This window comes from Vicugna pacos, chromosome 16, assembly GCF_048564905.1.
Source record: "Vicugna pacos chromosome 16, VicPac4, whole genome shotgun sequence".
Lineage (NCBI taxonomy): Eukaryota > Metazoa > Chordata > Mammalia > Artiodactyla > Camelidae > Vicugna > Vicugna pacos.
Window position 1 is genome coordinate 48,822,550 of NC_133002.1, and position 27,718 is coordinate 48,850,267.

Consider the following 27,718-nt stretch of genomic DNA (forward strand, 5'->3'; position numbering starts at 1 on the left):
TGTCTTTTATCTGTACTTGGCACATAGCAGGTGCAGAAGTCTTTGCAATTTGATTTTTTCATTGAGGCTGCTTCTGAACTTATTGCTATTTTTCAGTACCTTCTTTGATAGTCCAATTGCAAACCTGACACCTACTTACATCAGGACCCTCCTATTAGGTCTCTCTCTTAACACCCTATTTATTATCCCCTTCTTATCACAGTTTATAATTATTAATTTGTGATTATTTGTCTCATGCTTTCTCTCTATATAGATCATAAGCACAAGTGCTATATCAGGACTAGTCTGTAAAGGAATTATTATGTATTTGTAATGACTTTCTCTCAGTTTAGGTACTACGTAGCACTGTCTTCAAGATACTATATTGTACCTAAACATAAGGTAAGCTATTTTCCAAAAGAAAATTTCATAAACAAATGTGTTTCAGCTAACTTGAATATATAAACTTTTTGAATAAAGATCAAATAGTCAAATACCTATTGACTTACAAATTTAGTTACATACTTTTTTTAAGTCATAAAATATATTTAGGAATTTCATTTTTTTCTACTCTCATTGAATAGAACAATTTTATTAAAGTCTTTTTTATTTTTTTGTCATCTAACACAATTTTCCTGAATACACCACTTTCAATTCTAAGTTATTTGAAATTGGCACCCTTGAATCCACGTTAGATGCTTTCCCTGTACATCTTATCCCAAGTCAAAAGTATTCCTTCACTATCTAATGATCTCTAAAATGATATTATATATGTAAAGTACCCACTTACAATACTGCTTATTAAGGTGATATTTACAAGGCTTGTTTACAACTTCATCCAACACTTCTAACTGTGAAGTCCTACCCCCAGGCATAATTGACAAATCTATATGAAATGTCTTTTTTAAATATCAATTTCATCAAGTGAATTTTATAAACATCCAAATTAGCACTGATTGAAGTCATTTAGGCTACTGTGTCTTCCCTAGTTATATTAAAAATAAAATAATTGACAGAATGCCTGCCTCATAATAAGAGAGATTTTTGTAAAGACTCAAATTTAAAGTCACACTTTTCTATGAGAGATCATTTGGAGAAGCCACTTAGACTGAGGCTTACAAGGTATATCAAACTGGCTATTCCATGTTAAAACTTTAAAAAAGAAAAAGCAAAAAACAGCTTCTCATCTTTCCTTTTAACTTCTTCTCAAGCCTATTCATACCTCGAACCGTGAGACAGCCCTAGAAAAGAAACACCTTTCCAACTTGCTCGCCAAAGTTGCTTGTTCCTCCTACTGTTCCAGATCCCTTCTTGAAGGGTTTCTTCTTATACTATAAATTACAACCAAACTTCTCATCCTAAAACTTCTTACCACTCTCCCCAAATCTAACAAAGGCAGTGTGAGGAAAAAAAGGACAAAGTTGACTTTTAAGCCTTAAAAATACCTAAATTCACTACTGCTAAGAGTACTTTAAGGAAAACGAGGAAACCAAGGAATAGGCTATATATTTCTTTTCTTCTTCATGCTTTTATACAAGTTAAAATTGTTACTAAATAGTAGTTATAGGCTAGCAGCAAAACTAGTTTATCATTTTAGAGGCCTTTTGGGGCCAGAGAAGGCAAATGTATCATGAATTATTAAAACAAAATTACAAAAATATAAAACAAATTAAACAACTTGAGTGATCTGCTTATCCATTTAAGAAGGTACAGATAGCAACTTCCAATTTCATCTTAGGCCTCAAATAAAAAAAAATCTTGAAAGGGACTTTACCAGTAAGAGGAATTTGGATGGAAAAAATAGCTTTGAAAGCACCAGTATAATGTACAAACAGGTAAATTTCCTGAGAGAGCTATATGTAAAGAGCTGGAGAAGAGGCCAACTAGGAGAAACTAGTATTTCATCCTCTGAAGAAGAATTAAGGAAATATGGAAGGAGTGATGTATTAAAATATTTGATTTTAACTATTTAGTATCACAAGCCTATTAAGGGCATATGAAATAACTTCTAAAATCGGTTTGCTTTGTAACTTCAAAATAAATAAGTCCATGACTCAATGACAGCAGGTGATGGAGGTCAACTCTTCTAATCAAGTTAAAGATCATAAGGTGGGTTCAAAGTCTCCCAGACCTGGTCTATCCCCAATGGACAAAAGATTCAGTTTCTTCAGATGGCAGGGGGAAAATGACTTGGCACTGCATCACACAGTTAAAATCCAATAGAATTTCTTCCATGCCAACAGAGCTCTGTGCGTCAAAGCATATCTTGGTGAGGTATGGATGGAAAAAACATTATTTGTCTTTCATTTCCTGAACGCCTTATAAACATGCACAATAAAACACTCTTGATCCCCATCACAGGTCATGGAAAAAACCCAGTTTGCCGTTTCTACCCCCTCCCCTTGTATAGGTGCTTGCACCTCAGCCCTAGGCCTCTGGAGTTGTCTTCGCAGATCATTGTCCAGGGGGAAATTTATTGAACGAGAAAAGCAACGTGGGCTAGAAAGTCTGTTATCAAAACATAAATTAGTATTAAAAAGACCGACCCTACCCTCTCTCCACCCTCTCACATAAAACAAAAACAAAACCAACACTCTCCCCGCAAACTTATCCCACCACTAGGAAGATCGCACAAGCTCTGATCAGATGTGCTTTCCAATCATCCTTCAGGCAAGAGAACACCTGGAGCGAGTTTTCGGCCCCTCATCCCTCATCCCGGCCGGGGCCAGGCCCCCGGACTGACAGGAGGGGCTTGCCGGACGCTGGCTCGGAGGGAAGGGGGTTATTATCGCCCAGCCCCGCTCACACGAGTGGCAGAAGTAACGTAGGATCAGAGGTAACAGGGCTTCGGTTGCGGGCAAGGCCTGGGAACTGACGAGAAGACAGGCAGGAGCCGGCGTGACGGGAGGCGGGAGAAGCAGCCGGGCCTAGGCCGCACCAGGCCGCGGAGTGGCCACAGGCTGCTTCAGCGAGCCAAGCCCCAGGGAAGGGAGTTAGCATTACCTGGACGGGTTCCTGCAGCACCGTCATCCTTGAGGCTCAGGCCCACTTTCTGCAGTGCCTCAGGCCCCCCCCGTAGCGGCTCCGGCCCGGCCAGCCCCGGCTCATTTAAACTCACCAGCGACCGTTACCGGGGGATGGGGGAGGCCGAGGGGTTGCCGAGAACCTCCGAGCGGGACACGGAAAAGCCCGAAGTGGAGAGATCCGCGCGGGAGCCAGACGGAAATGCCCGAAGGAGGCCGGAAATGCCCGAGGTGAATCGGCGGAGGAGGAGACCATTGCCGGAAGTTGTCGAGGATGACCGGAGACTACCGAGTGTGATCTAGAGCGTAAGTTCCTCTCCTCGGCCACGCCTTCATACACGCACGCCACGCCCAATCGACCACCCTAGGCTGGGACAAGCCCAATCGGCGAGCAGAAGGCTGGGCGTGGCGTCCTGTAGCCCACTCGGAGCGTTACGTGGCTGGGCTGCAGTTTCGATTCGCCGCTCAGTCTTTCTGGGTTGATTGGTGCGCGGTAGATGAAGCAAAGGGTAAAACCCGAGAGTTTGGGGCTGACTTTAATTAATCAAGAAATAGTTGTCTGTCGAGTTGAGGTCATTCATCCATTCCAGAAGTACCTATTCATAGCTCATAGGGAAATGGGAAATTGGAAGGATTGCCACCCTCCAAAGAGTTAGTATGACCCCTGTCCTCATTATAATCTATTTAAGAGAAAAGTAATGTAACAAGGAGTGCTACATTTTGTGGTGCCGATTATAACTGATGTAAAAATTCAGAGGAGAGGGAAATGAATTAGAATTAGGATAAGGAAAGTTTCAGACTTAAACTGGGCTTGAAGAATGGGTGGAATTAGAAGAAAAGAAAGGAGAGAGTAAGCGAAAGGAAGCAGAAATGAGATCGATTTGGTAAGAGTTAATACATTAACTGGCGATGATTATTTAGGTAGCCAGATCATGGGAAAATCTCAGAAAGAGGGCAGAAAATCCTATTCTTGATAGGAGAGGCATGGTGGTGTTATTGGGAAATCCAGGGCTTGGTTTTGAATTTTATCAGTGGTGCTAACTTAGCTTTAGGTCCTTAGGCAAGTCACTCACAACCTCTCTGAACTTCTATTTCCTTAGTCAGAAAAATATGATTAAGAGAATTAAATGCATTAACATGTGTGTCTGTGTCTAACACACATAGGAGGCTCTCTCAAATTTCCTTACTGCTCCCTCTCCCCTCAAAATGTGTAAACGGAAAACTATTAAAATCTTGCTTTTTGGTAGATGAGGAAAACAGTTTTTACAATGCGTTTTTTGTTGAATTATAGTTGATTCACAATATTGTGTTACTTTCAGGTGTACAGCAAAGTGATTCAGATATACATCAGATTATTTTCCATTATATTTTATTACAAGATATTGAATATAGTTCCCTTGTGCCATACAGTAAATCCTTTTATGTACAGTCTATTATCTATTAATGCTGTACTCTTAATTTATCCCCCTCCCTTTCCTCTTTGGTAACTGTAAATTTGAGGAAAACAGTGTTTGAAGGTTTATTTCCTAATCAGGACATCTCTCAGCTAGATGTGGGACTCATGGTAAATTCCATTTGTGTGGAAATTTCCCTTTCTGGTTCTCACATTTTATGCAGATGAAATCAGGTTCGAGTGGGTCACTCCCTTCCTTAGGGTGATGTTGAGGGGTTGTTTTTTTTAAAACACCAGTTGACAGCTATAACCTTTACCACCAGCCATCTCTAGTCACTATTTAATGTACTCGTAACCCCATAAAGGGTAGGTGCTAAGGTGATTTTATGCTGCCCTGTGCCCTGTTCTTTTAGCAGGATTATGCTGGGTGAACTAGAGTGGGAATAGTCTTCCACACTGTCCCGTGTGGTATCGACTAGCTAAAGTTTGGTTAAAATCAAGTGAAATTAAAAATGAAGTTCTTCAGATGCCCTAGTCTCCTTCCAAGGATTCAGTAGACGTATGTGCCTAATGACTCCCGTACTGTATAGCACAGATGTAAAATATCACCATCGTTGGCTTGACTGGGGCTGGAAGATCCAAGTTGGCCTCACTCACGTGTTTGGGGCTTTGGTACTAGCTGTTGACAGAGCCCCTTATTTCTCCTCCACATGACCTCTCTCTGAGCGTTGACCTCTCATCAGTCAGTAGTCTAGCCACAGCTTCTTGATTTGGTGGCTAGAAACCAAGAAGGCAAAAACAGAAGCTGTGAGATCCCTTATGGCCTAGGTCTATAACTCAAGTCCCATCACTTCTTTTTGGTCAAATTAAGACACGGGGTCAGCCTGGGTTCAGCAGGGGGAGAAATAGGCTTCACCTCCAGATGGGAGGAGTGACAGAGTAACACTGCAAAAGACATGTGCAACTGGCGGGACTGATTGCTGGACCATCTTTGGAAATAATCTACCAGGTATGAGATGAGGGAATCTAGCAGTGTGAATGGAAAGAAATAGATGGATAAGAGATATTACTATTAAAATGTAATGCTTTTTTTTTTTTGAGCTGTCTTAATGATTTTGCACATTTTAAATTCTTTTCTGGTTTTTTTCTGGGGGAGGTAAAATTAGGTGTATGTATTTGTTTGTTTGTTTGTTTATTTTACTGTAGGTACTGAGGATTGAACACAGGACCACATGCATTCTAAGCATGCACTCTACCACTGAGCTATACCCTCCCCCCAAAATGTGATGCTTTTAACTGAACACAGCACCCTAGATTTATTCAAATGAATTCAGAATGCAATAGGACTACTGCTTTTATTATCTGGACGACTTCGATTAAAGTAGGCTAAAGTTGTGTTTGCATTTCATAACAGTCACATGACACTGTTTGCTCATGCTAAGCTTTTGAGCTTTTTCACACAACATGCTGCCAAGGCTTGCACTTGCGCATTGGATTCTTATCAATTTAAATGTAGGAACTCACATCACAGGGTACGTAAAGATGATTTGTGTGTGTGTGAAAATGTGTATCTAGAGCCCGCATTTAAAGAGTCTGTGATACTTGGCACTTTGGCTGTTAAGCTCAGAATTTGCCTAAAGTGTCCCCTCCCCGGATGGTTTTCTTTTTTCTAAAAATGAGCATCTGTTTTCTGACTGTTGTTCACTGTGCTAACACATCTGTTAGTGTTTTCTACTCATTCACAGCAAGGCCACATCGTTTGAAGTTGTGCTTAGATGGGATCTTTCAGAGCATTTTTACTTTCTTTTCTGTTCCTGGTTGACCTGCTTAAACTCCATCCAGCAACCACCTGGGCATCCTGCTGTCACCCACTATCCACATAGCTGGCAAGTGGAGTTAGGTTACAATAAGCATTTTTCCAAACACAGTAACTTATCCTTCTCTTTAGCCTGCCTCTTGGTCTATTTCATGTTCATTCAGATTTGGAGGCCAGCATTTAGGAAACTACGGTATCTTTGGCAAGGTGCAGGCCCACTGATACAGCCCGGAGTAAGCTTACTCTTCTAAATTCCTTCAGACCTCCTTGCCTGTACCCATCTTTTGCTCCTGTTTTATGTCACCTCTTACCCTCTTTATATTACCTGACCTTGAGACTTTCCCCCCATCTTTGCTCCTCCCTTTTTGTCGAATCATCCCCTTCCTTTGGCATCTCTTATCACACAGTCTCCTGGTTTTCCTCCTACTGCACTGTTCTTTATCAGTTTCCTCTGTAGACCCTGTAATGTTTGACTGCTTCAGGGGTCTATTCTAGGACTTCTCACCTTATATGTTCTTCCTAGGCAAATCCATCCATTCTCATGGCCTCAGTTTTTGTCTAAAATTGTTTCAAAATCTGAATCTCCAGCCAGACTGCTTCTTAGAACTCCAGACCTAAATGCCTAGCTGCCAACTGGATGTCTCTATCTTGATATCTCACAGATACTTTGTTCAGAATGGAACTCCTCATTCCTCATACTTGAAATATTACCTATGCCAGTTTAAGACATCACCATCTCCATTGCCAAGCCACTCTCTTTCTTTAACCCCAATATCTAGTCTCAAAGCCGTACTAATTTTAACTCCTAAATATACCTTCATGTGTCTTCCTGTCCCACGTATTACCTACCTCCAAAAACAAGTCTGACCTCCAAAACAAGTCAGTGTCAGGACTCAAGGGCCTAAACCTCCCCACTGTTGACCAAAAACAAATAGATAGTCTGCTATTTATTCAGCAAAACTGGGTTTATTCTGGATCAGCAAAGAAGTTCAATTCAGGGTGTGCAGCCATGGTGAGCCATGTGCAAGAACCCAGCAAAAATGGAGAGGAGAACTCTTTTATAAAGGAGAAAGGAAGTTGGGAGTAAACTTCCTTTTCCTATAGAAGTCCATGGCTTTCCATTGGCTGAGTGTGACAGTCTCTCATTGGCTGAGCTCTTGCCAAGAAAGAAGGGGATATCTCTTCTTCCCACTGGGCTCTGCTATTGTCTGAGGGTGTGAGAGCTCCTCCTTCCGGTCTCCCAGCTCTATTTCAATTGAGGTTTTTGTTTAATAATTTTTCACATGCCCCAACTCAGGATTTCTCATTGTTCTCAGGATATAGATCAAACACTTTAACCTGCCTTACAAGGCTCTCCAAGGTCTAGTCCCTGCCTCCTTATTAAGCCTTATCTCACCCACTCCTTCTTATACTATATATTCCAGCAAAGGGGATCAGAAAATGTCACTTTGGCATGAGGATTATTTTGAGCTGAAAGCAATTAAGAAGCAGCAAATACAGATGTTTTTGCCCTCTCTAAAGGTGTTTCCTTTCCCCTCTCCTGTACATGAGGTGGAAAACAACCATTATCACTGGAGACAGAAAGTTGGCACTGAGTTGGGTCTGTACCAAAAAACCTTACTAAAATAACTTTTATTTTCTATTAGTTTTCCCCATGTATTTATCTTTCCAAGATTTTCCACCCCAGACGCCCAACCCCCTTTTTTTTCTGTCTTGTTACTTCTCCACAAATGTATTGCCCTTTGCTCAGATGGTATGTAAACCCTAAATTCTAGCCATCTCTTTGAGTTACTTATCACTGAATTTTCCTATGTGTATGCATGTTGCATGTATAAACAAACTCTTGTTTTTTAATTCTGTTAATCTCTCTTTTGTCAGTTTAATTTGAAGGACCCCAAAGACTGAACATAAGAGGGGAGAGGAAAAAATTTTTTCCCTGCCCTACACCAGCTACATGGAACTTCTTGACCTACTTTTTTGCCCCAGAGGCTTTGTGTTTATTGCCATCTCTGTCCAGAACACTCTAATTCCACTCTTCACCTGGCTATCTCTGTTCATCCTCCAAATATGCTTCTGTAGTTTTTTCTGACCTGTTGGAATACAGGGATATGTTGGTTATCCCTGCTGTTGCTCTAGTGCTGCCATACTTGTTGTTACTCTTATCACCCTTTACTGTAATTACTTGTTAATTATCCACTTCCTATCTAGCCTATAAGCTCCATGAGGATAGAAGCCCTGTTCGCCTGTTCCAGGATGTATTCTCCACCCTTAGTATGGTATCTGGTACAGGCATACCTTGGAGATATTGCAAGTTCTAGTCCAGACCATCACAATAAAGCAAATATCAAAATAAAGCAAGTCACATGAATTTTTTGGTTTCCCAGTGCATATAAAAGTTATGTTTATACCATACTGTAGTCTATTAAGTGTGCAGGAGCATGGAGTATTATGGCTTAAAAATGTACACACCTTAATTTAAAAATACTTCATAGTAGTAATATCAAAGATCACTGATCACAGATCATCATAACAAATAGAATAATGAAAATGTTTGAAATATTGGGAGGATTACCAAAATGTGACACACAGACATGAAGTGAGCGAATGCTCTTGAGACAGTGGCACCAACAGACTTGCTCAATGCAGAGTTGCCACAAACTTTCAGTTTGTAAAAAACATATCTGTGTAGCATAAGAAAACAAAGTGTAATAAAACAAGATATGCCTGTGCATGATGGGTAGTCATTCTTCTTTGTTCAGTGGATGAATAGAATAAACTCATTCTGTTCCTATTACTATTTTTTGTTTATCAACTGATGTTATATACTGAATGTTTCTGCCCCCCACCCCAATTCATATGTTGAAGCCCTAACCCTCAATGTGGCTGTATTAGAGATGGGGCCCCTAAGATTACTGAGGTCATGAGGGTGGGGCCCTGATCCAATAGGATTAATGTCCTTATAAGAAGAGACACCAGAGAGTGCACTCTCCTTCTCTACCACCCTCCCCTGTGCATGCACATGCACCATGGAAAGGTCATATGAAGACATATAAGGAGGCAACCATCTATGAGCTAGGAAGAGAGCTCTTACTAGAAACCAAATTTGCTAGCATCTTGATCATGGACTTTTAGCCTCCAAACTGTGAGAAAATAAAATTCTATTGTGTAAGCCACCCAATCTAGGTTGAAAACATGTTGACTGAATGATTAAAGTGGAAGACTTTACAAATATTACTTCTTCTTTCTAAAATACTTTCCCCCTTCTCTTTAACTAAATAAATTCTACTCATCCTTCAGGCTTCAGCCTTAATATAATAGAAACTTCACTTCTTCAGAATTTTCCATATCCTACCCAATCTAAATTATTAACTCCATCCTGTTAATCACTTTCTCAGAGCCTTCGTTCTTTTCCTTCATAGTACGTATGGTAATTTTAATTATATTTGTTTTAAGTTCCACCAAGGCAGGGACCTTGATGATATCCTCATCACCTACCACAGTGCCCTGTACAAATATAAACAGATATTAAAATATTATAAACATATAGATATTTTGGAATATTTGATGATTGAATGATCTGACCAATTAATTTAGCTCTTATTGTTCATAACTTGATTCTTTTTTGACTCTCCCTTTCTGGGAGGGAACATGCTGTCTTTGTACACATGTCCTTGAGGGATTTAAATTCAAGGCAGTGTGTGAAGTGTTGAGGCTAATCTGGGAATGCATCTTGGTTGAGCTCTGAGATGTGCTACAGAGCCTATGGCTAGGAGGGCTATACAGACTTAAAGGGAAACTGATAAACTGTAAGCAAATTAGCTTGTCTGGCATGGAGGCGCTATAAGCTTGGTTGAAATGGCAGTGTTGGGGACAGTTGATAGGCTTTGGGTTCCAGGATGATGACTTTAGACTGATAAAATAGACCAAGGGAGCTGCTGGTGGTGATTGAGCTGGGGAGTGACCTCATGAGAGTGGAATTTGAGAAAGACTGCTAACAGCTGAGGATTATGTGAATTGGAGGAGAGAGTATGGGTCGGGAATGCAGCAAAGAGGATGATAGGGAGTTCAGGCAACTCTAAATTTCAATTATTCTAGAATCCTAGATGGTTGAATCTGAAAAAAAAGATGCAAAATGAAAATAGTTCCGAGTTACTCATTTACAGTGAGAAATATTAATCTCCTTAGGGCATTAAGATTCTAACCAGTTCCTTTTCCTTAAGGCATTAAGATTCTAACCAGAAGGCTGCTTGGTGAATAGAGACTTTGAACCAAAAGAGTGAATTGAGTGATCTTACTGGCTATTACCTCCTTTTCCTCAGAAAGGACATATATACTTGACTGCTAGGTGAGAAATATCTATATCATTTGGAGAGGACACCTACCAAATAATAGATTCTTTGTTTCTCGCTTTTCTAGGTTTTAGGCAGACTTTTGTTTTTCTCAAAATAAATTGCATACCAATGGATTAAACACAGACTTGATTTATTCCAGTCTTGAGTGTACACCATAGTTGTCTTAAGTAGACTTAGTTGTTATTGTTTATTTGTTTCTGTGTCACAGATATATGATTTGGGAGATAGATGATAAGCTAGGTTTAAGATATACTGAATTTGAAGTGCCTCAGGAGAGAAATGTCCAAAGGTCAATTGAAAATGTGAAGCTTGAACAATTAATTTAGGAAAGAGACTGGGACTAGAGATATAGATTTTTCACACGGAACTAAATGCTTTCTTTTTTGGGTTATCCTGTAAAACTTTTGTGAGAATATTTATCATCATATTGAAGCTATACTTATTTATATAGCTGCATCCTCCACAGCAAACAGTGAGCTCCTTGGGGCCAGAGATGGCCTCTCACTCATCTTAGTAAGAGTACCTGTATACTGTAGGTGCTTATTAAGCATTAGCTGAATGAGTGAATGAGAGTAATCTGGATAAAGGAAATAAAAGCGAGGAGGGACAGTGACAGAACTTTGGTGTTATAAGTACAGCAGAAAAGGCCTAGAAACCAGACCACAGAACTAGCCATGGGCAAGTCACTGATGGAGTACTAGGGAGGAAGTCAAAATTCAAGAAGTAAAAGAAGAAGCTGGTGGAAAGGGAAAGTGAGAAAAGAGAATCATCTTTAGCTTTTATCCCCAAATGCTGAGAAAAAGTGCCTGCTAAGAGTTTGAATCTTTTCTTCCTTCCTGATTGCCATCCATACTGTGGGTGCCGGCCAGCTCTTTCACTGAGGCCTTCTTGCTTCCATGCTCCCTTGGGGGCCAGGCCTCTCCCGGAGAGAACCCCATCAGCTCCTCTGGCTCCCGCTGTTGCCCTGGAGTAGTGTCCTGGGTTCTCTTCTCAGGTCTGCCATGACTCAGAGTGTGACCTTGGGCAAGTCACCCCCTTCTCCCTAGGCCTCTAAAGTCCCTTGCAGCTGTCGGGATGTCTGGGAGAATGTAGTTTGGATGAATGGTGTGGATTCCAACTTGCTCTTCACCGCTTTTCATCTATAAATTGCTTTGCCAAATGCCAGCTGTCCTGCGCTCTGCTTTCGGTCCTCAGTTGGACTCTAACCCACCTGTTGTTGGGCCCCTCCCAGTATCCTCCTCCCACAGTTCAATTCACAGATACGTCACTAGGCGGCACTGCCTTGATCTCAGCACAGAAATGAGCTTCAACCTCTTAGGCCGACTGTTGAGTGATTAGGCCAAACATATGTAGCTTCCTCCAGCTGAACTAAAACAGCCGAGGAAATGAAGTCTAAGTTGATTTCAGTGCTCTGAGAGCCAGTGAATTTTTGATTTTAGAGACCTTTCTACTCGTTTTCTGCTTTACATTTGGTGCTTCATGCCTTCAAGGTGACTGAGGCTTCACGTTATTCATTGCTTTTTCCCTCCTTTCTTGGTGGCAAGGAATCTTAGATACAGAGAATTGGGTTAATCACTCTTCTTGATTTATAGCCTTCTTTCATCAATGTTTCATGCAGGACCTCTCTTGTTTAATTGTTTAATTATTCTCTTTTATCTCTTTGCTCTTTGCTAGACACTCGTCTAAGCATCTCACTCATATGAACTCATTTAATCCTTACAATCACCCTGTGAGGTTATATTAGCAGCCCCATTTTACAGATGGGAAAACTGAGACATAAAGAAATTAACTAGTTTGCCCAATGAACTAACCAACCACGATTCTAACCCAGGACTCTAGATCCTAAGTGGGCCCTCTTCACCTCTGCCTTGCAACAGAGCCTGATTTAACCCAGCATCAGCTATGGGGACAGATAAGTGCAGTGTTGGCCAGGGCATTAACCCATGATATCTAGCTTATAAGACACTGACCAGAAGAGAGGAGAGGGTGACAAGGACAAGGCATTAACAGCCAGGCCTTCTATCAGCAGCATTTGACCCCAGGCAGGAGACTCTAATGGATCTCTCTCAGGGCAGGACCCAGGCCCTGCATGGTTAGAGGTGATGGGAGGAGGATGAGTGAGTGTGCGTAAGCCCAGCCCAGATGAGGGCTGATGTCAGTTCTCTGTGTGTTTGTCTCTGAATGTGACATATGGTATAAGCTGATTGGTGTGAAATTCTGTCCTGCATTTTCCATCTACTGAGTGTGAGGTCCTTCCAGTGGAGGCATTGGAGTGGTTGGAACAGCTCTAGCTGGGGACCCCTCAATGCCAGCCATAGGCCCTATGAAGGGTGCTCTAGGAGGATAAAATTGGAAGGTGAATGTTAGTGGCTATGAAGCAGGATGAGGACCATAAGAAAGTGAAACCTCTGACTCTGGTTACTGGGATCTGATGAACTGTGAGTATCATGAGTTTTAGTAATAACAAGGCTGGTGTCAGGTATCTTGATTCTTGATGCATGGCTCTTTCTGGGAAACCACAGCTCTGCTCTAGTTGCTTCTGAAGTCCTAGCCACTTTTTTAGGTGGGGTTGCTTAAAGAGAATCAGAAACTGATTGGGAGCATCTCCTCCCCCACTGAGGTTTCAGGCAGGCAGGCTCCTCATCTGAGTGTTCCTGATAGGCAGGCCTGGCCCCAGAGACCTGCTACATGCTTTCTGAGCCACAAATATTTCACACCATGGGTACCCAGCTGCCACCCTTCTCCTCCCCCATTCCTTTCCATCTCTTCCTTGTTCCTGAACCCACACCGTACAGTCACGTTAGCCACTGCCACCTTACCTGTCCCTCCCTCGGGTGGACCCCTCTGCTGGCGTTCCTTCCAGGAAATCTGAGTACGCTGAGCACACCTCTAGCTTCTTCCGCCTCCAAAAGCAAAATGAAATTGACAGTGATGAATGTTTCCTACTTGCGGGACATGGTTTGTGGTGCCTAACATTAGTTCATACAAATCTTGCAACAACTTGAGAAGGAAATGTTTGCTGTTGAAGGTCCTGAAGGTACTGGGCCCAAGACTGAGAAACCATTTAGAGGCAAGTATGCTTGCTTGCCTCTAAAACCCACACTCTTTCTTTGTTTTCAGGTGTCCCCCAACCCCCATTCAGCATCCCCAGCTTTCTAACCTCAGAGCTTTGTTCCCAAGCAGTCTGGATATTTTGCTTCTCCTCAGAATTTAAAAAAAAAAAAGTGAAAGAAAAAGGAGGGTAAGAAGAAAGGGAAAGAAAAGGGAAAAAAATCTCTTATACTTCTGAGGATCTTTTGAGGATCATAATTCTAGAATGATTAGAATAACTTGTTTTTTCTACTCACTGGTTATTTTTAAACTTTTAAACTGTGGAACCGTTTCTTAGGAAATGACCGTGGGACGTTCAGTATATGAAACACATAGGAGTGGTGCTGTTGGAAGAGGCAGGGTGGGGGAACTCCAAGATCTGCCCTCTCTGCCTCTCTTACAGCCGGAAGCAAGTTAAGGGAGCCTTAGGTGTCTGTTGAACACTTTGAGAGCCCCTGATTCTCTCTCCTGTTAGAGATAAGGAAGCTGAGGCCCAGAGCGGGGAAGCGGCTGAAGTCAGGACTAGCAGTGTCTGGTTTTGCAGCTTCCAGCCTGCAGCTTTCTACAGTTTGTATATCCCTGCAAACCCCACCTAGTCCAGGAAGGGGATGCGGGTTGGGGAAGAGGGGGAGGAGAAGCCGGGCTTCCTCTTTCCTCCTTCCTCATCACCAACAGCGTGAGCTCCCAACCGCCTTGGGGAATGAGGTAGTCAGGGAGAGGACAGCTGGGGAGTACTGAAGGGTGCAAGCAGAGGCACGTGGGAGCAGGTGACAAGGAGTCAGAGGAAGTGAGAAGGGGGAAGAAAGGAAGAGGGGAGGGGAAAAGAGTCAAGGAGCCGCTGTGCCAGCCCAGGACTAGGAAGCTGGCCTAGGGTGTGGGCCCTGGCCTTGCTCTGGGATCTCCTTGGCAAGTCCTGGCCCCCTTTCCTGCCTCAGTTTTCTCCAAAGGCTCCTGTGCTCCCCAGCGGTGAGAGCACTGTAGGCTGTCCGAGGGGTGGCTGGTGTGAGAGCACCACATGCATGGCGCCGGATTAGCCGCTCTGCCTGTGAACAGCCGACTGGCTCCGGGTAGCTCAGGAGTCTCGGGGCTTAGATCGCTCACCTGTGAAACCAGGTGGGATGAGCTCGTCTCCAAGGGCCCTTTTGTCTCTGACGTGGCGGGACATGGAGCCTGTGCTTAGGGAACCCGGAGAAGGGGCAGGTGCGGGTTCCAGGGCATCAGCATTATGTAATCTAGCAATCTTGTGTTATGAGTGAGGAAACTGGGCCTAGAAAGGCAAAGTGACCTTTCTGTTTCTCTCAGCTTTATTTCTCTTCACCCTCTGAACTGCAGAGTTGTAAGATTCAGTTCAGAGCAATTCTGTGCAGTAGATAAGCTCTTCTGTTGTTGTTTTTCTGAACATTCTTTTGACTTTCAACTTTTTTTCTTACAAAAACAGTGTATGCGTGTTGCAAACATTTCCATTAATACAGGAAGTGAAAAGTAAAAAACTGCAAATTGCTGTCATCCTCCTGTCCTCACCGTTTGAGTCCCCAGGGGTGTCCCAGGTTAACAGTTTAGTGTGCATTCATCCCGACCTTTCTGATGACCACACATACATGTGTCCCCCAAATGGGATTATAATAATATCAATAATTCAAGCACAAACTTTATAGTCAGACACATCTGGGATTCTAATCCCAGTTTATAGCTAATTGACTGAGTGACCTTGTTACTTGACCAGTTTTAGTCTCAATCTCCTCATGTGTGAAATGGGAGTAATAATAATATCTACGTAATTGGGTTGTGGTGAAGATTTAATGAGATTTTATATGAATGGCACTTAACTGTCAGGGCCTGGTACATAGTAAGCACTACACACACACGCATACACATTCAGGAGGCCCAGAATGAGTTAGAGATATAATAAAAACGTGACCCAAGTTTTCTGACCTCCAGTCTCAATGACTTTCAGCCAATCTCTCTGCTTCTCATCCTGGCCCCCTGGGCAGAAGTTAAATGCTCAATATTTGTTGAATGAATGATTGAAATTGTTGGGGGAATGGAGCGAGGGATCTGAGGTCTGTGGAGTTCCTGGGGTGCCTTCTCTGGAAGATGGAGGGTTTTACCCTGTGGGTTGGGAGGGTGTGGGACAGTGTGAGTTGGCAGGACCAGCTGTTGCTTCAGGGCTCCAGGCCCGAGAGTTGAACCTCAGGGCAGAGCCGAGGCCCCAGAGTGGCTCTCAGCTTAAAGTAGCTTGGCTTAAAAGGAATGTGCAGTGGGCTGCCTCTGCTTGGGAGGGGCTAAAAAAAGCCTTACCCTCCCCTGGGCTTTGTGTGAGGGTTATCAACTGCTCCAGTCAGCTCATCTCTCTGGCTGGACTCTGACATATTTGAGAGGGTCTGTTTTCCTGGCCCCTCCAGGTTTCCACCAATTGGCATGAAGGGGTCAGCCTACCCCAGAGGTGGAGGCCGTGGGGAGTGTGAGGTGTGGGGGGAGGGGCGGGGGAGGGGGCTGGTAGCCCCAAACCTGGTGACAATGCACAGTTGTCAGCTGTACCCTGCTGGTGTTTCTTCCTTTTATAGTCAGCAGCAGTTGCTCTTGCTCTCACCCAGCCCCTCCGTGGGGGCTCCTAACCAGGATAAAAGGGGCAGGAGGCAGCCAGTCTGCTGTCTCATCTCCCGGGTGCCTCATCTCTTGATTCCTTCCCAGGTCCCACCTCCACCGAAGATCCCAACAAGGCAACATGCCCCCCAAGAAGCCTGAACCTAAGAAGGAAGCAGCCAAGGCAGCCCCGGCCCCAGCCCCGGCACCAGCCCCTGCCCCACCTCCTGAGCTCCCTAAGGAAACTGCCTTTGACCCCAAGAGTGTAAAGGTGAGTGAGCCTCAGCCACTGGGATGGGGGTAGGATGACATTCAGGATCCTATTTGCCCTGGAGCTCAGAGATGTACTTCATGGAGGCTGGACTGGGGTGAAGGCTATGGTGTTCGGGCCCCAGATCACAGCCCCAGGGGTGCAGAGCAGGTGTCGGGGCTGGTAAGGGCTATTTCGGGTTGTGGGCTTTTCCTCTCAAGAACAGGTTTCTGCTCTGCCTGAGGGAGCTCTGCTCTGTCAGCCCAAATTTGCCCAGCAGAGTTGGGAATGGCAGGGAGGTGCAACCAACCATCCAGCCTACTCTGAAAACACTGTAGGGACCACCATAGCGAAGTAAAAGAGACTGACCCTTTCCTCACACGTAGTATGTTACCTTATGGCGGAAGGACACAGGATGATAACTCCCAGTGGACCTTGGAGTAAGTCCCGTCAACAGCAAGGGGGTGTGCGCTCTGTGTGCTGGGGTCTAGGAAAGGCTTCATTTGCAAAGACCCTTACAGTGGGTGGGTGGTGGGGCAGGGCGGCCCCAGACAAGGTGAGAAGAGCCTGCTTTCCTCTCTTCTTCCTCCTTCTGTGGCCTCAGCCTGGGCTCCTGCCTGGAGTTTGTAGTGCACTGGCCCATCCCAGGCTGAGACCCGCCCCCTGACCTTGTGCGGGAGCCTGGCTCCCTCTGCTGCCCCCGCCCTGCTCCCTCTCTGACCAGCCCTGCTCCCCTCACAACTTGGAGGCTCATCTCCCTGAAGCTGGTGAAGGCCCTGTGTGCTGACTCAGTCAGTTTAGGCCTCCCAGCTACCTGGCCCAGCTGCTGAAGGAACGGAACTGGGAGGGGATGGGCCGGGGAAGGAGAGGATCAGAGGCCTATGGAGACTGAAGCATTTTTAAGCCTTGGCACTGGAATGTAAGAGGTCAAGTGGCCACTGGTATGAGGAGCTATTAATAACAGGTTGGGAGTGGTGGGCATCTGGGGATGTCAGCCTTTGGGCAGGGCTGGAGGTGCTGAGGAATCAAATCAAACTTAGAGCTCAGGACCTGTTTTATGACAAATGAGCAAGGAAACTAGCCTCCAGAGCTCTAAACGGATGACCCCCACCCCCCGGCCCTCTCAGGATACTTCCCAGCACCTACAGCCCTGGGAGACCCTGCCATTATACCCAGAACCCTGTGGCTGGTCTGTGGTAATTCCAACAAGGGGCAGGAGTTACCGGCTTGGCTAGGAGATAGAGGCAGTTTCCCCATCCCTGGGCCTGTATGTTATAGTATACTCTGGGGAAACTGAGGCACGGTGTAAGACCTTGAAAGTACCGGAAGATTTTCTAGGTCTGACATCACTCCCTCTATGGTCAGAGCCTGGCAAGAAAAGCTGACTGTCTCCCCCTTGAGGACACCTGTATTTCTGACTTGCTCTGATGAGGCATCATTCCCGTGGGACGACAGCTGCAGAGTGTATCAGATGAGTGCCTCTCTTTGGCTGTCGCATCCCTTGTCCCCCCATCCACCCACCTCCCCCAGTTTCTCGCCTCTGGTTGCAGTTCTGTTTTCCACGTCTGGACCTTCCAGTTCTGAGGGCTGTAGAAGGTGCTTTCAAGTGGAGAAAAATTAGGTATCTTTCACGAGGGCTATTTTCTCTCTTATTGTGCTTACCCAATTCCTTTGTTTAGAAGATTCTTTGCTCAAAGATAGAGCAAAAGTAAACTTAAGCCCAATGTGTGTGGATATAACCATATATTCTGATGCTATGTCTTTACACTAATTTCTCTTACACATTTACTCCTGGAGCTTAACGCATTGCAAAGTAGGGCAAACTGCACCATTTCCTCAGAGGGTTCATTCAGAGCATCCTTTACTCCATTTAGGGGATGTCTTAACCTTCTGACCAACCCTCCCCCACACCTTCAGCAAAGTCCATTCCTAGGCACAGCTAGTTCCCTTCCCATCCCAGTGTAGCCCCTCTCCTGCTCTCCTAGCTCATTCCAGCCACCTCCAGGGGTCCCTCCTTAACGAGGCAAGCCTCTGATGGGCACAGAGCAGCAGAGTCAGGACTAGAAATGGTAGTACACAAAGAAGACGCTCGAGCGGAGAGGGCATTTGAGGGATTGGCAGGGATGGTAGATAAGGACAATGAAGTAATAGACAAGAGCCTAAATTAAAGTGAAGACTCATGCTTGTTTATTGTCACTCATTTTCAGAAAATTCCACCCTTTCCTTCTGTACTGAGATTTGAATTTAGGGGGAGAAATCCAAAATTTATTCCTTCTCTCCACAAATATTTTTGAGTGCCTACTCTGTGCCAGGCATTTTTTGGAAAATCCCCTGCCAGGACTTGACTGGAAAACGGTTAGGAAGCATGGAAGTCCTGCCCAAATTACTCCTGCTGTCCCAGAGTGCCTGAGAGGGCCACGTGCTGATGGAGGGGTTGGGTTGGAATGGCGTGAGGGAAGGCTTCACTTAAGGAGGTGGATTGAAAGTCAGTATCAGGTAGAAAAGGAAGCCCAGGGTGGGGAGGGGTGGGTTCCCAAAAGGAGAGGAAGTGTGGCCCGCAGGAGGATTGTAGGCTGGGGAGAGACTGAAGAGGTGAAAGCTAGAGCAGTTTACAGCTGCTGGGACAGAATTTCTATTTGACCCACAGGAATTCTAGTAGGGAGTCAGTGTAGGTTCTAGACTCACCCAGAGTGTTTCTCTTTTCCTCTTTCCCTCTCACTTGGAGCCATCACTTATCAAGTGGCATTGAGAGAACTTCAGAGGCTGCATTACTTGATCGCCTGTCAGTAGTGGCCCACTCATCAGTAGGCTGGTGTTGGACTCTTAGCCGGTGTCTCCTTCCCTGCTTATCAGTGTCTGCTGGACGTGACCCGACTGCGGAGGAAGCCACTTCTGCTTCCCTTCCCTGCCTCTAGCAGTCTCAGCCCTCATTCCTCTGTGTTTCTCTCCACAGATAGACTTCACTGCTGACCAGATCGAAGGTGAGTATTAACACATCTCCCTCACAACACTCTCTCTGTTCCGCTTCATGGGGGAGGAAGAGGCGGAATTGTCATCACGACCGTGATCGTAATCATCGCCATCATCGCAAACCTGTGTCTGAGTCAGGGCACACAAAGGCGCGACTGGAAAATAGTAGGCAAAACAGCCAATGTAGATTTGCTCTTTGCTCACTTTCACCTGTTACGTGTATTTACTTAAGCACTTTATGCGGATTAACTTCTTTAATTCTCACAACAACCCTGTCAGGTAGGGACTATCACCATTCCATTTTACAGGTGAGAAAACTGAGGCACAGAGAGGCTGGGTGGCTTGCCCAGTCTTGCACAGGCAGTTGGTGGTGGAGCCAGAATTCCAACTCAGGCAATTTGATTCCAGACTTGAGTTCTGGACTACTCTGCCAGAATGCCTGGAACATAATAGATGCACAACAAAAATGCCTTTTTTCCCCTCCACCCCCAAAATGTCCTATCCAAGATATTTAGAAGGCCTCATTTCTGTTCCTGTTATTGGAAAGCCCTCCGTAGGTTATCAGCTTCATCTCCCCTCATCCTGAGGGCTGCCAAGATGCTCACCCACTACTGGCGACAGGACCAGCGGTGACTTGGGGAGGCCCTAGTCCACCTGTGATCTCCATCAACAACCCTCCTCCATCTTTGATAAAGACAATTTGTTTTTTCAGTCTTATATAAGTGTTAAATGTGCCTTCAAGACAAGCCTTGAGATCGCCCACCCTCCAACCTGACTGTCACTCCTTAGCCCTTCTTCCGTAGGAGTCTGGTGTTTTGAAAATGAAGTGTTTCCTCCTGTGATTCCTACTTTCCAGCTGGGAGTCATCCTCATTGCAGCTCATCCCTCAGTGTCGCCCACCAAATGCCTCCAGGACATAAAATCATAGGAATTGAAAGGCATCTTGAAAGGTCACCTGATCCAACCCTTTGATTTTAAGCACAGACTGTATTAAAAAAAAATTAAACTAATACATCTACAAGGTAAAAAATATATATATCATATACTATTTAAAAAATAATGAAAAAAAATTTCCTCTTGCTTTCCTCTATGCTGATCCCTCTCCCAAAATAATCACTTTTAATAGGTCTATGTATTCTTTGATAAAAATGTATAGTGTTATACCAGTATGTATGTATGTGTGGATGTATGTATGTGGCAAGTTTACAAATTGAGTTGTGTGATACATACTGTCCTGCAACTTTATTTAATATATTTGGGTTTAGTAATATATAACATAATATATATTATTTAATAATATATTTAAATATCTTTTTGTAGTTAACACAAACAGTTCTACCTCATTCTTTTAAACAATCATATAGATTCTCTCACATGGACGTAGCTTTTAATCCAATCAGGCCCACATTGATAGACCTTCAGTTTTTTCCCAGTTGGCGGAAGTCAGTGTGCTTTCCCCAAGGGACCTGCCTAGCAACGAGTCAAAGGATATGAGCATTTTAAATCGTCATAGTTATTGCCAAACTTCCCTCTCCAAAAGTGACACCAGTTACCCACAAATAGGGCATGAGAGCTGGCAGATGCATTTTGAAACTAGTGAGCTGAATCTGACTCAGTTTTGCAGTACCCTGTGGACATACTTTCCGTCAATAGTTTGGAGTACTGTGAAATGCTTGAATTTTAATGCATTTTAGTTAAATATATTCTTAGTGTATGTAGAAACACAGTGACACCTGTGAGGACTAGAAAATCAAGTAATGGTTTAAAATGTTCATTTCTCAAATAGGAATCATGGGCAAAGCCAATTGGGACAGCTGGTTGCCCCTTTTCTCCAGGAAGATTATTGGGGCTGGAGGCCTAACTCGTTTCAGTCTTTCACCCTTCTGACTTTGAAGGCATTGTTCCTTAGTTTGGATTGAAATTGTTTCTGCTTTAATTTTACTCCTACTTTTTCTTTGCTCTTTGTGAAGATGAAGATGGTTTTCTCATGTTATGCTGGAAATAACATTATTTGGAACCAGCAGACTTTGATATTAGCTCTAATTCTGCCACCGTTGGCCAAAAGACTTGGGGACTTGGGGCAAGTCTTTTTTTTAAACCCAAATTCTCTTATCTGCAAAGTGAGGGTATTTGGTTCTTTTCAATTCAGAAATTCTGTGACTCTATTCAGCGTCCTCTAGAGACCCTCCATCTGTTTGAAGATAGTTATCAAGTTCCTTCTATGCTTTATGTTCTTTAGGTGATATAATCCCAATTTCTTTTACGCATTTTTTTGTGTGTTTTGTTTTTCTCTCATAGGCACTAGCTTCTAACTCCTGACTTCCTTCTCTGACCCCTCTCCAGATTTCCATGTCCTTCTGGAAAGGGATCACCACCATTGCTCATTGCTCTAGCAGGCAACTCACTGCTACAGGCCTTTGAAAAAGGGTTTCTTTGGGCCCATGAACACCACCTCTCATACAGCTCAAGTTCACACTGGCCTTTTTTTCCTCCTAGTAGCATCCTAGACTTCAGTGTTTGGTTTCTATGCGCACACCAGTCTTCCCAGCAGGCCAAACATTTGCTGGTGCATCAGGCCTCTTCCTCCTCTTCTTTCCTCCTCACTATGTCCCTTGGTTTCCTTAATAGTTGGCTGGAAGTCACATTTGCAGTGGCCTATAAATGAGAATAATGATACTACCTTAGCATAAAGTTTTTGTAAAGATTAATGGGATAATTCATGCAAAGTTACCAGCTCAGAGCCTGGCCCACGGTAAGTACCCAAACCATAGGTCATTGTTCTTATTATTTCCTTCCTGTTCCATCCTCCTGCTAAGTATCATTCTTCTTTTATGAGGAGACTCCTACTTTTATTGAGTCTGACCTCACTGTTCTGAATGAACTAGGGGAAGATTAAAAAGTCTGAGTTCAGATTCAACTAACATATTTATTGAACTTTGAATTTGTGCTGAAGCCATGCTAATTGCTTTAAAAGTTGAAAAACAAAACAAAACAAAACCTTCTAACAGAGCTGTGAGATAGATGCTGTTTCTTTTTGACAGAAGAGGAAACCAAGGTCAGGGAGCTTAAGTGACTTGGCCAGGATCACACAGTTAGCCGGTAAAACTGGGATCAAACTCAGTAAAATGATACTAACAGCATTGTTGGAGAATTTACTCTGTGCACAACATTATGTTAAGATATTTTTACGTACATTATTGTATTTGATTTGAATATAATTTAAGGACCCTATGAGGTAGGTGCCATTTATAGAAGAGAAGAGGTTTATAGAAGTTAAATATTTACTTGCCCAGGGTCACATAGCTAGTAAGCAATAGAAAAGGAATTTGAACTCAATTATTTAGTAACTTGAAAGACATGCAGTTTTATATCTTTGAAATTCATATAAAGCCTAATAAAAGGTTGCAGGTAAATGTCTTGGGGAACTTGCTTTGACATATGGAATGATTTGTAAATAATCCATATGCAGCCTCCAAGGAAATAAGTATTTCTAAAGAACTTAGGGAGGATTAAAAGCAGCTTTTCTCCTAAGTAGTTCATTCTTCTTAGGTTTGTATTGTAAATCTGCTTAGTAAACCATTTCTTTGTGGATAGCTTAAGGTAACTTCAATGCCATACCCAGTCCAAATTATCCCCAGTAATGAGTTGGTTGAATCCAAATTGATGAGGAACTAAGGTTCTTTGTGAAGGGCCCAGAAGTGCCTTCATTCAGCCTTGCCCCTTGGACACCTGCCCCAGTACCTTCTGGAAGTCTGGCTCCAGAATGAGGAAATATAATAATAACCACCATTTGTTGATTCCCTTACCATGTGCTAGACACGTTCTTGGTATGCTTTGTAATCCCTCCAGAAGCCCACTCTGGTGGACACTGTATTCCCACTTAGGGCTAAGAAACAGATGGCCCACGGAAGTTAGTAGTTTGCCTGAGGCCACGTGGGGGTCAGTGATGGAGCTGGGGTGACTGACTGTTTCCACCATGCCACCTCATCCTGCCTGGGAGCCTCTTTCAGCCTGGGATAGGCAGCACTGATATTAGCTGACTTTTGAACAGGTCTTATCACTTTGCAAGCTGCCTCCACAGACCGCCACCTCCTTTGACATCATAGTGACTGGGAGGGAGGGTGGGGTGGAGCCTCCCTCCATGTATGCATCACGAAACTAAGACCCAGCTGGGCTCATTCTGTGCTGTTTGGCAGAGCCAAGATGAGAACCTGGGAATCCTGGCTTCTTAGCCGGTACTCTCTTCACTTCCCTGCCTCTTTTGATAGTTAGGCACCTCACCTCCACAGGGAAGGATGGGTAGATGGGAGGTGCAGAGGCAGGGGAGAAGTTCAAATGACATACATAACAAGTGATTGATGGAAGAGACCCCAGGCCCAGCGCTGGAAGAGGTTGTGGCGGCCCCAGGATGCCTCTTTGCTTGTCAGAAGATGGGATGGGGGTCGGCTCTGGGGAGGGGCTGGGATGGGCCAAAGGGAAATTCTGAAATATTTCATTAACCCCATTGACCCGCTCTTCAGCGTGGGTGGAGGCTGATCGGCCCCCAGCCCCCAACTTCACCTGGCTCTCAGGGGCTGCAGCCAGTCTTCTCTCCGCAGAATTCAAAGAGGCCTTCTCCTTGTTCGACCGGACCCAAACTGGAGAGATGAAGATCACATACGGGCAGTGCGGGGACGTGCTGCGGGCCCTGGGCCAGAACCCCACCAACGCCGAGGTGCTGCGTGTCCTGGGCAAGCCCAAGCCGGAAGGTCAGCGAGCCCCGCTGCCCCTGGGGCTCTCTCCCTCGCCCTCTCCGGCCCCTCAAGACCAGCCGACCCCTCAAGACCAGTCCCTCCCATTGCTAGAGTTACCTGGAGGCAACCCCCATCCCCTGCCACCGGCCCAGCACTTAGTTGATGCTTGAAGAGTGTAGTGGGAACTTATTCTTGTTTCCCCACTAGGGCAAGAGCTTCTAGGGAGCAGGAGAGATGTTCTGCTGCTTCAGTGTCTTCCTCCTACACCCAGGGGTCCAGGGACATGGGGCAGGGAGACCTGGAGGGAAGCTGATAAGGAACCACTGGCTTGCTCTTCCCCACCAGCAAATCGTGGTTGAGGTGTCACAGCACTGAGATGTCCTGTGACCACTGTGGGTTGTATCACAAATAATTTGCTCCTAATAACAGTTAGAAAAGATTAAATATAATTTGCTTAATATAGATTAGAGAAGACTCAGAGTTACCTCTGTAATGATGCCTCTTTCACTCATTTGCATTCAATAGGTTCTGGTGAATGAGAGTTTAGAAAGTGGTGGAAATGGTCCCATTTGTGAGGTCATCTGTCACACATGGCAGTCAAGTTAACAGCTGTCCTAACATACATGTCCTTCTGAGAGGACAGGGCCAGGCAGACCTGGGCAGGAGCCCCAGACAGAGTGGGCCATCTCTAGAGGCTTCCTGGGCCCCATATTGGTCTCCACCCCCTTTCTTGGTTCTCGTCCCTTCCCCCACTGCTCTTGTTGGTGAAGGAAGACACCAGTGGGGGGTGAAGGATGAGGGCCAGCAGGGCTTCTCAGAGGTCAAAAGATACCTGGGCACCTCCACTTGGGAGGTTCCTAGGTTATAAAAGAAAGAAATGCCAACATTTGGGGTCTTTAAAAATGGTTTCCATCTATTAAATTAAAGCTTTTAACACATGACAACGTGGGAAAAGTGTAGCAGTTGCACAAGAATCATACATTTATGAAAATTATTGACCCAGAGTTGTGCCAGGCAGTGCAGTCTAGTGATGGAACCCAAATTTGGAGTTATGCAGTTTTCTTTTGGCCATCTCGTCAGTTTACCTCTGTGACTGTGAGTCTGTAACATGTCAAAAGTCTAAGTTGTGAATGTGAGGCCTGGGCTGTGTGGCCCTTTGGGCCCCTCAAATCTTGCTGCTGCCACCTTAGCTCCCTGCCCCTCTGTCCACGTGGAACGCAGAGGTCTGGGTGGAGTCACGGTCCTTCTTCCCTCCTGCCCTAGTTCTCTCACTGAGAAGTGCCCGGAGCTCCTCCCGGGGCTCTGTGGCCTCCACGATGGTCAACTGGGTGTCCCACCAGAAGTGGCGGCAGCTGGGTGCTGGGTGCTGCCAGGGACAGGCCAGCCCCGCAGAGCTGGGTGAGGCCCCTCCTGACCCTCTGCTCCCCATGAGCTCAAGTTGAATTCTCTGTCCCTCCCCACGCCCGCTGGAAGAGATGAATGCCAAGATGCTGGACTTTGAGACGTTCCTGCCCATCCTGCAGCACATCTCCCGCAACAAGGAGCAGGGCACCTATGAGGACTTCGTGGAGGGGCTGCGTGTATTCGACAAGGAGAGCAATGGCACGGTTATGGGTGCCGAGCTTCGCCATGTCCTCGCCACCCTGGGTATGCCAACTGGGCAGAGGCGGGGCCCAAGTGGGAGGAATGGCGGGTGGGAGGTGCCCGAGTGCATATGTTAGTGGAGGCATGAGGGTCTCTGCATCCTGAGGGTCACATCCTGATCCAGGCCTGTCTCCTTGCTCTCTGCGGGAACAGTCTTCCCTAGCTGGGTTTGCTCAGCAGAGCTAGAAGGAGAGGAGGGCAGGTTGGCAGAGCAGGGGGTAGGCCTGAGAGGTAGGACCCAGGGCTCCTGTCCTTGTCTTTGCCTCAGTCCCTGGGGTCCTGGTCTGCTCATCCAGTGGTGGCTGTAGGCAGAGGGAGAGACCTCGGGGACTATGAAGAACCTTAAGACCTTTGGCTCCACCCTCCAAAGCCTTTGGGGAAAGTTTGGTGTGACCACTTCCTAGATCCAGGGAGTCTGGGGCCTTCAGACTCAAGAAGGTGTTTGGGTTTTGCTTGTCTGTCCTCTGCCCATCTGTAATTAAGTGCCTTCTGTCTCCCATCCCCAGGAGAGAAGATGACTGAGGCTGAGGTGGAGCAACTGTTAGCTGGGCAAGAGGATGCCAATGGCTGCATCAATTATGAAGGTATCAGCTCATGCCTCACTTATCCCAGCACCCGGGGATGGGGGGTGGGCACAGTTCAGGCTGGGCGGGGCTGCAGAACAGAACAGAGGCAGGACCTAGAGATATGAGCACCTGGTGGGCTTTGGTGAGTCTCCGTGGATACTGTTCTTTTCCATCCTGGGAGTGGACATCACGTGTAATGGAAGGAGAATGGATTTTGAAGATGGCTCTGTGATATACCAGCTGTGTGACCTTAATCAAGTCACTTACCTTCTCTGAGCCATGGTTTCTCATTGGAGCAATGGGGTGATGCTGGCACTTCTCTCAAGGCTATGGGGATTAGCAAAGATACCATAGCTCCTTTCAGCTATGCCAAGTACCTGCACAGAGAGTGGACACAGAGCAGCTAGGTGTCTTCATTTCTTCCACCTTCTCCCCATCGACCCCCAAATAAGAGAAAGAATTACAGACTGGAGATAGGGTCATGGGAAGGTTTGAGGTCAGCAGTATGAGCAGGCAGAAGTTTAAGGGGCCGAGAGGCCAATAAAGAGCTGGGAGGGGCCAAGCGCAGTGGCTGCTTTCCATCTTCTTTCCCAGCCTTTGTCAAGCACATCATGTCCGGGTGAAGCAGACCCCCAGGGTGAGTGCAACCTCTCCCTCCCGGTCCCTCTGGGGCCCCAGAGGGGCCCTGAACATCACCACATGCCCTAGAGCTCTTCTCTCCTGGTTTGACCCCTTAAGAGGAGCCAGCAGGAGATGGAGCACAGCCTGGACCCGCCCATCGGTCCCCTCCACTCATAGTGCGCCTCCCTCACCTGCTTCCTGCCCTGCCCTGCCCCTGCCCTCCCTGGTCTTTGCACCCAGCCGCATTCTCCTCCCTCTCCCAAGATCTCTCAAGGCAAGACCGTTCCCTCAGATGGGGCCTCCTGTGTGGAGCCCTGCATGTGAGAAAGCCGGCTCCCAGGTGGAAGGGAATGTTCCCAGCCTGTGCTCTGAGCCTGTTCCTCTTCACTCCCTTCCCTGAGCTCCCCTGGGCTTGGTGTCACCCTGGCAGGGGCTGGGGGTGTGGTCGGGGCTGGGGGAGGGGGCGAGAGAGGTGCCCTTTCCATCTAGCGCTTTCTTGCAGGTGCCTGGCCCTTGGCCTTAGCCCAGGTGAGTTACCCAGAGGCCCGGAGTGGCTGAACTGGAGCTGGAGTCCTGGACTTTCCGCTGCCTCACAGCCCCAAGGACCTTACAGGCCCATAGCCCTCCCTGTAAATAAACAGCTCCAGGGAAGCTGGGCCAACTTCCTGGATTCCAACCAGTCTCTGAGTTGTTTTTTA

General features: G+C 45.6%; 2 protein-coding genes, 1 long non-coding RNA gene and 1 other non-coding gene across 8 annotated transcripts in view; 1 reads left to right on the forward strand and 3 right to left on the reverse strand.

Moving 5' to 3' along the window:
• Nucleotides 1–3,192, reverse strand: part of CDC27 (cell division cycle 27) — a 46,717-nt gene extending 43,525 nt beyond the window's left edge. For 2 of the 4 annotated variants that reach the window (XM_006199278.4, XM_006199277.4), the window contains exon 1: nucleotides 2,983–3,189. In XM_006199278.4, coding sequence (XP_006199340.1) covers nucleotides 2,983–3,009 — 27 coding nt within the window. In that variant the 5' untranslated portion in view covers nucleotides 3,010–3,189. Of the gene's footprint in view, nucleotides 1–2,982 lie in introns of all 4 variants that reach the window. The other 2 variants (XM_031685562.2, XM_031685560.2) reach the window with 2 other exon arrangements.
• A 68-nt stretch (nucleotides 3,193–3,260) lies between these two features.
• MYL4 (myosin light chain 4) lies at nucleotides 3,261–27,718 on the forward strand. Of its 2 annotated transcripts, XM_015235181.3 has the most exons (8): nucleotides 3,261–3,308; nucleotides 16,345–16,507; nucleotides 19,440–19,467; nucleotides 24,055–24,204; nucleotides 25,663–25,836; nucleotides 26,340–26,417; nucleotides 26,994–27,036; nucleotides 27,523–27,718. In XM_015235181.3, exons 2-7 carry the CDS (start codon nucleotides 16,379–16,381, stop codon nucleotides 27,020–27,022), a joined length of 588 nt encoding a protein of 195 aa, XP_015090667.1. In that variant the 5' UTR covers nucleotides 3,261–3,308; nucleotides 16,345–16,378; the 3' UTR covers nucleotides 27,023–27,036; nucleotides 27,523–27,718. The 2 variants fall into 2 exon arrangements, with proteins under 2 accessions (XP_015090667.1, XP_072795459.1); XM_072939358.1 differs by lacking the exon at nucleotides 3,261–3,308 and having other exon boundaries at nucleotides 16,305–16,507.
• On the reverse strand, nucleotides 5,597–5,668 carry TRNAS-AGA (transfer RNA serine (anticodon AGA)). Its single transcript has one exon. It is a non-coding gene; the product is annotated as a tRNA-Ser (tRNA).
• Nucleotides 20,818–23,497, reverse strand: LOC107033091 (uncharacterized). The gene is made up of 2 exons (XR_012059768.1): nucleotides 23,263–23,497; nucleotides 20,818–22,111 (listed from the first exon to the last, which is right to left on the reverse strand). It is a non-coding gene; the product is annotated as an uncharacterized lncRNA (long non-coding RNA).

What these genes read in the sequence shown, in the direction of transcription:
- MYL4 (XM_015235181.3), top strand. Translation starts at nt 16,379, where the DNA reads ATGCCCCCCAAGAAGCCTGAACCTAAGAAGGAAGCAGCCAAGGCAGCC. An exon ending in CCATGTCCTCGCCACCCTGG is followed by an intron (nt 25,837 to 26,339) that starts GTATGCCAACTG and finishes TCCCATCCCCAG; the next exon opens with GAGAGAAGATGACTGAGGCT. An exon ending in TGGCTGCATCAATTATGAAG is followed by an intron (nt 26,418 to 26,993) that starts GTATCAGCTCAT and finishes CTTCTTTCCCAG; the next exon opens with CCTTTGTCAAGCACATCATG.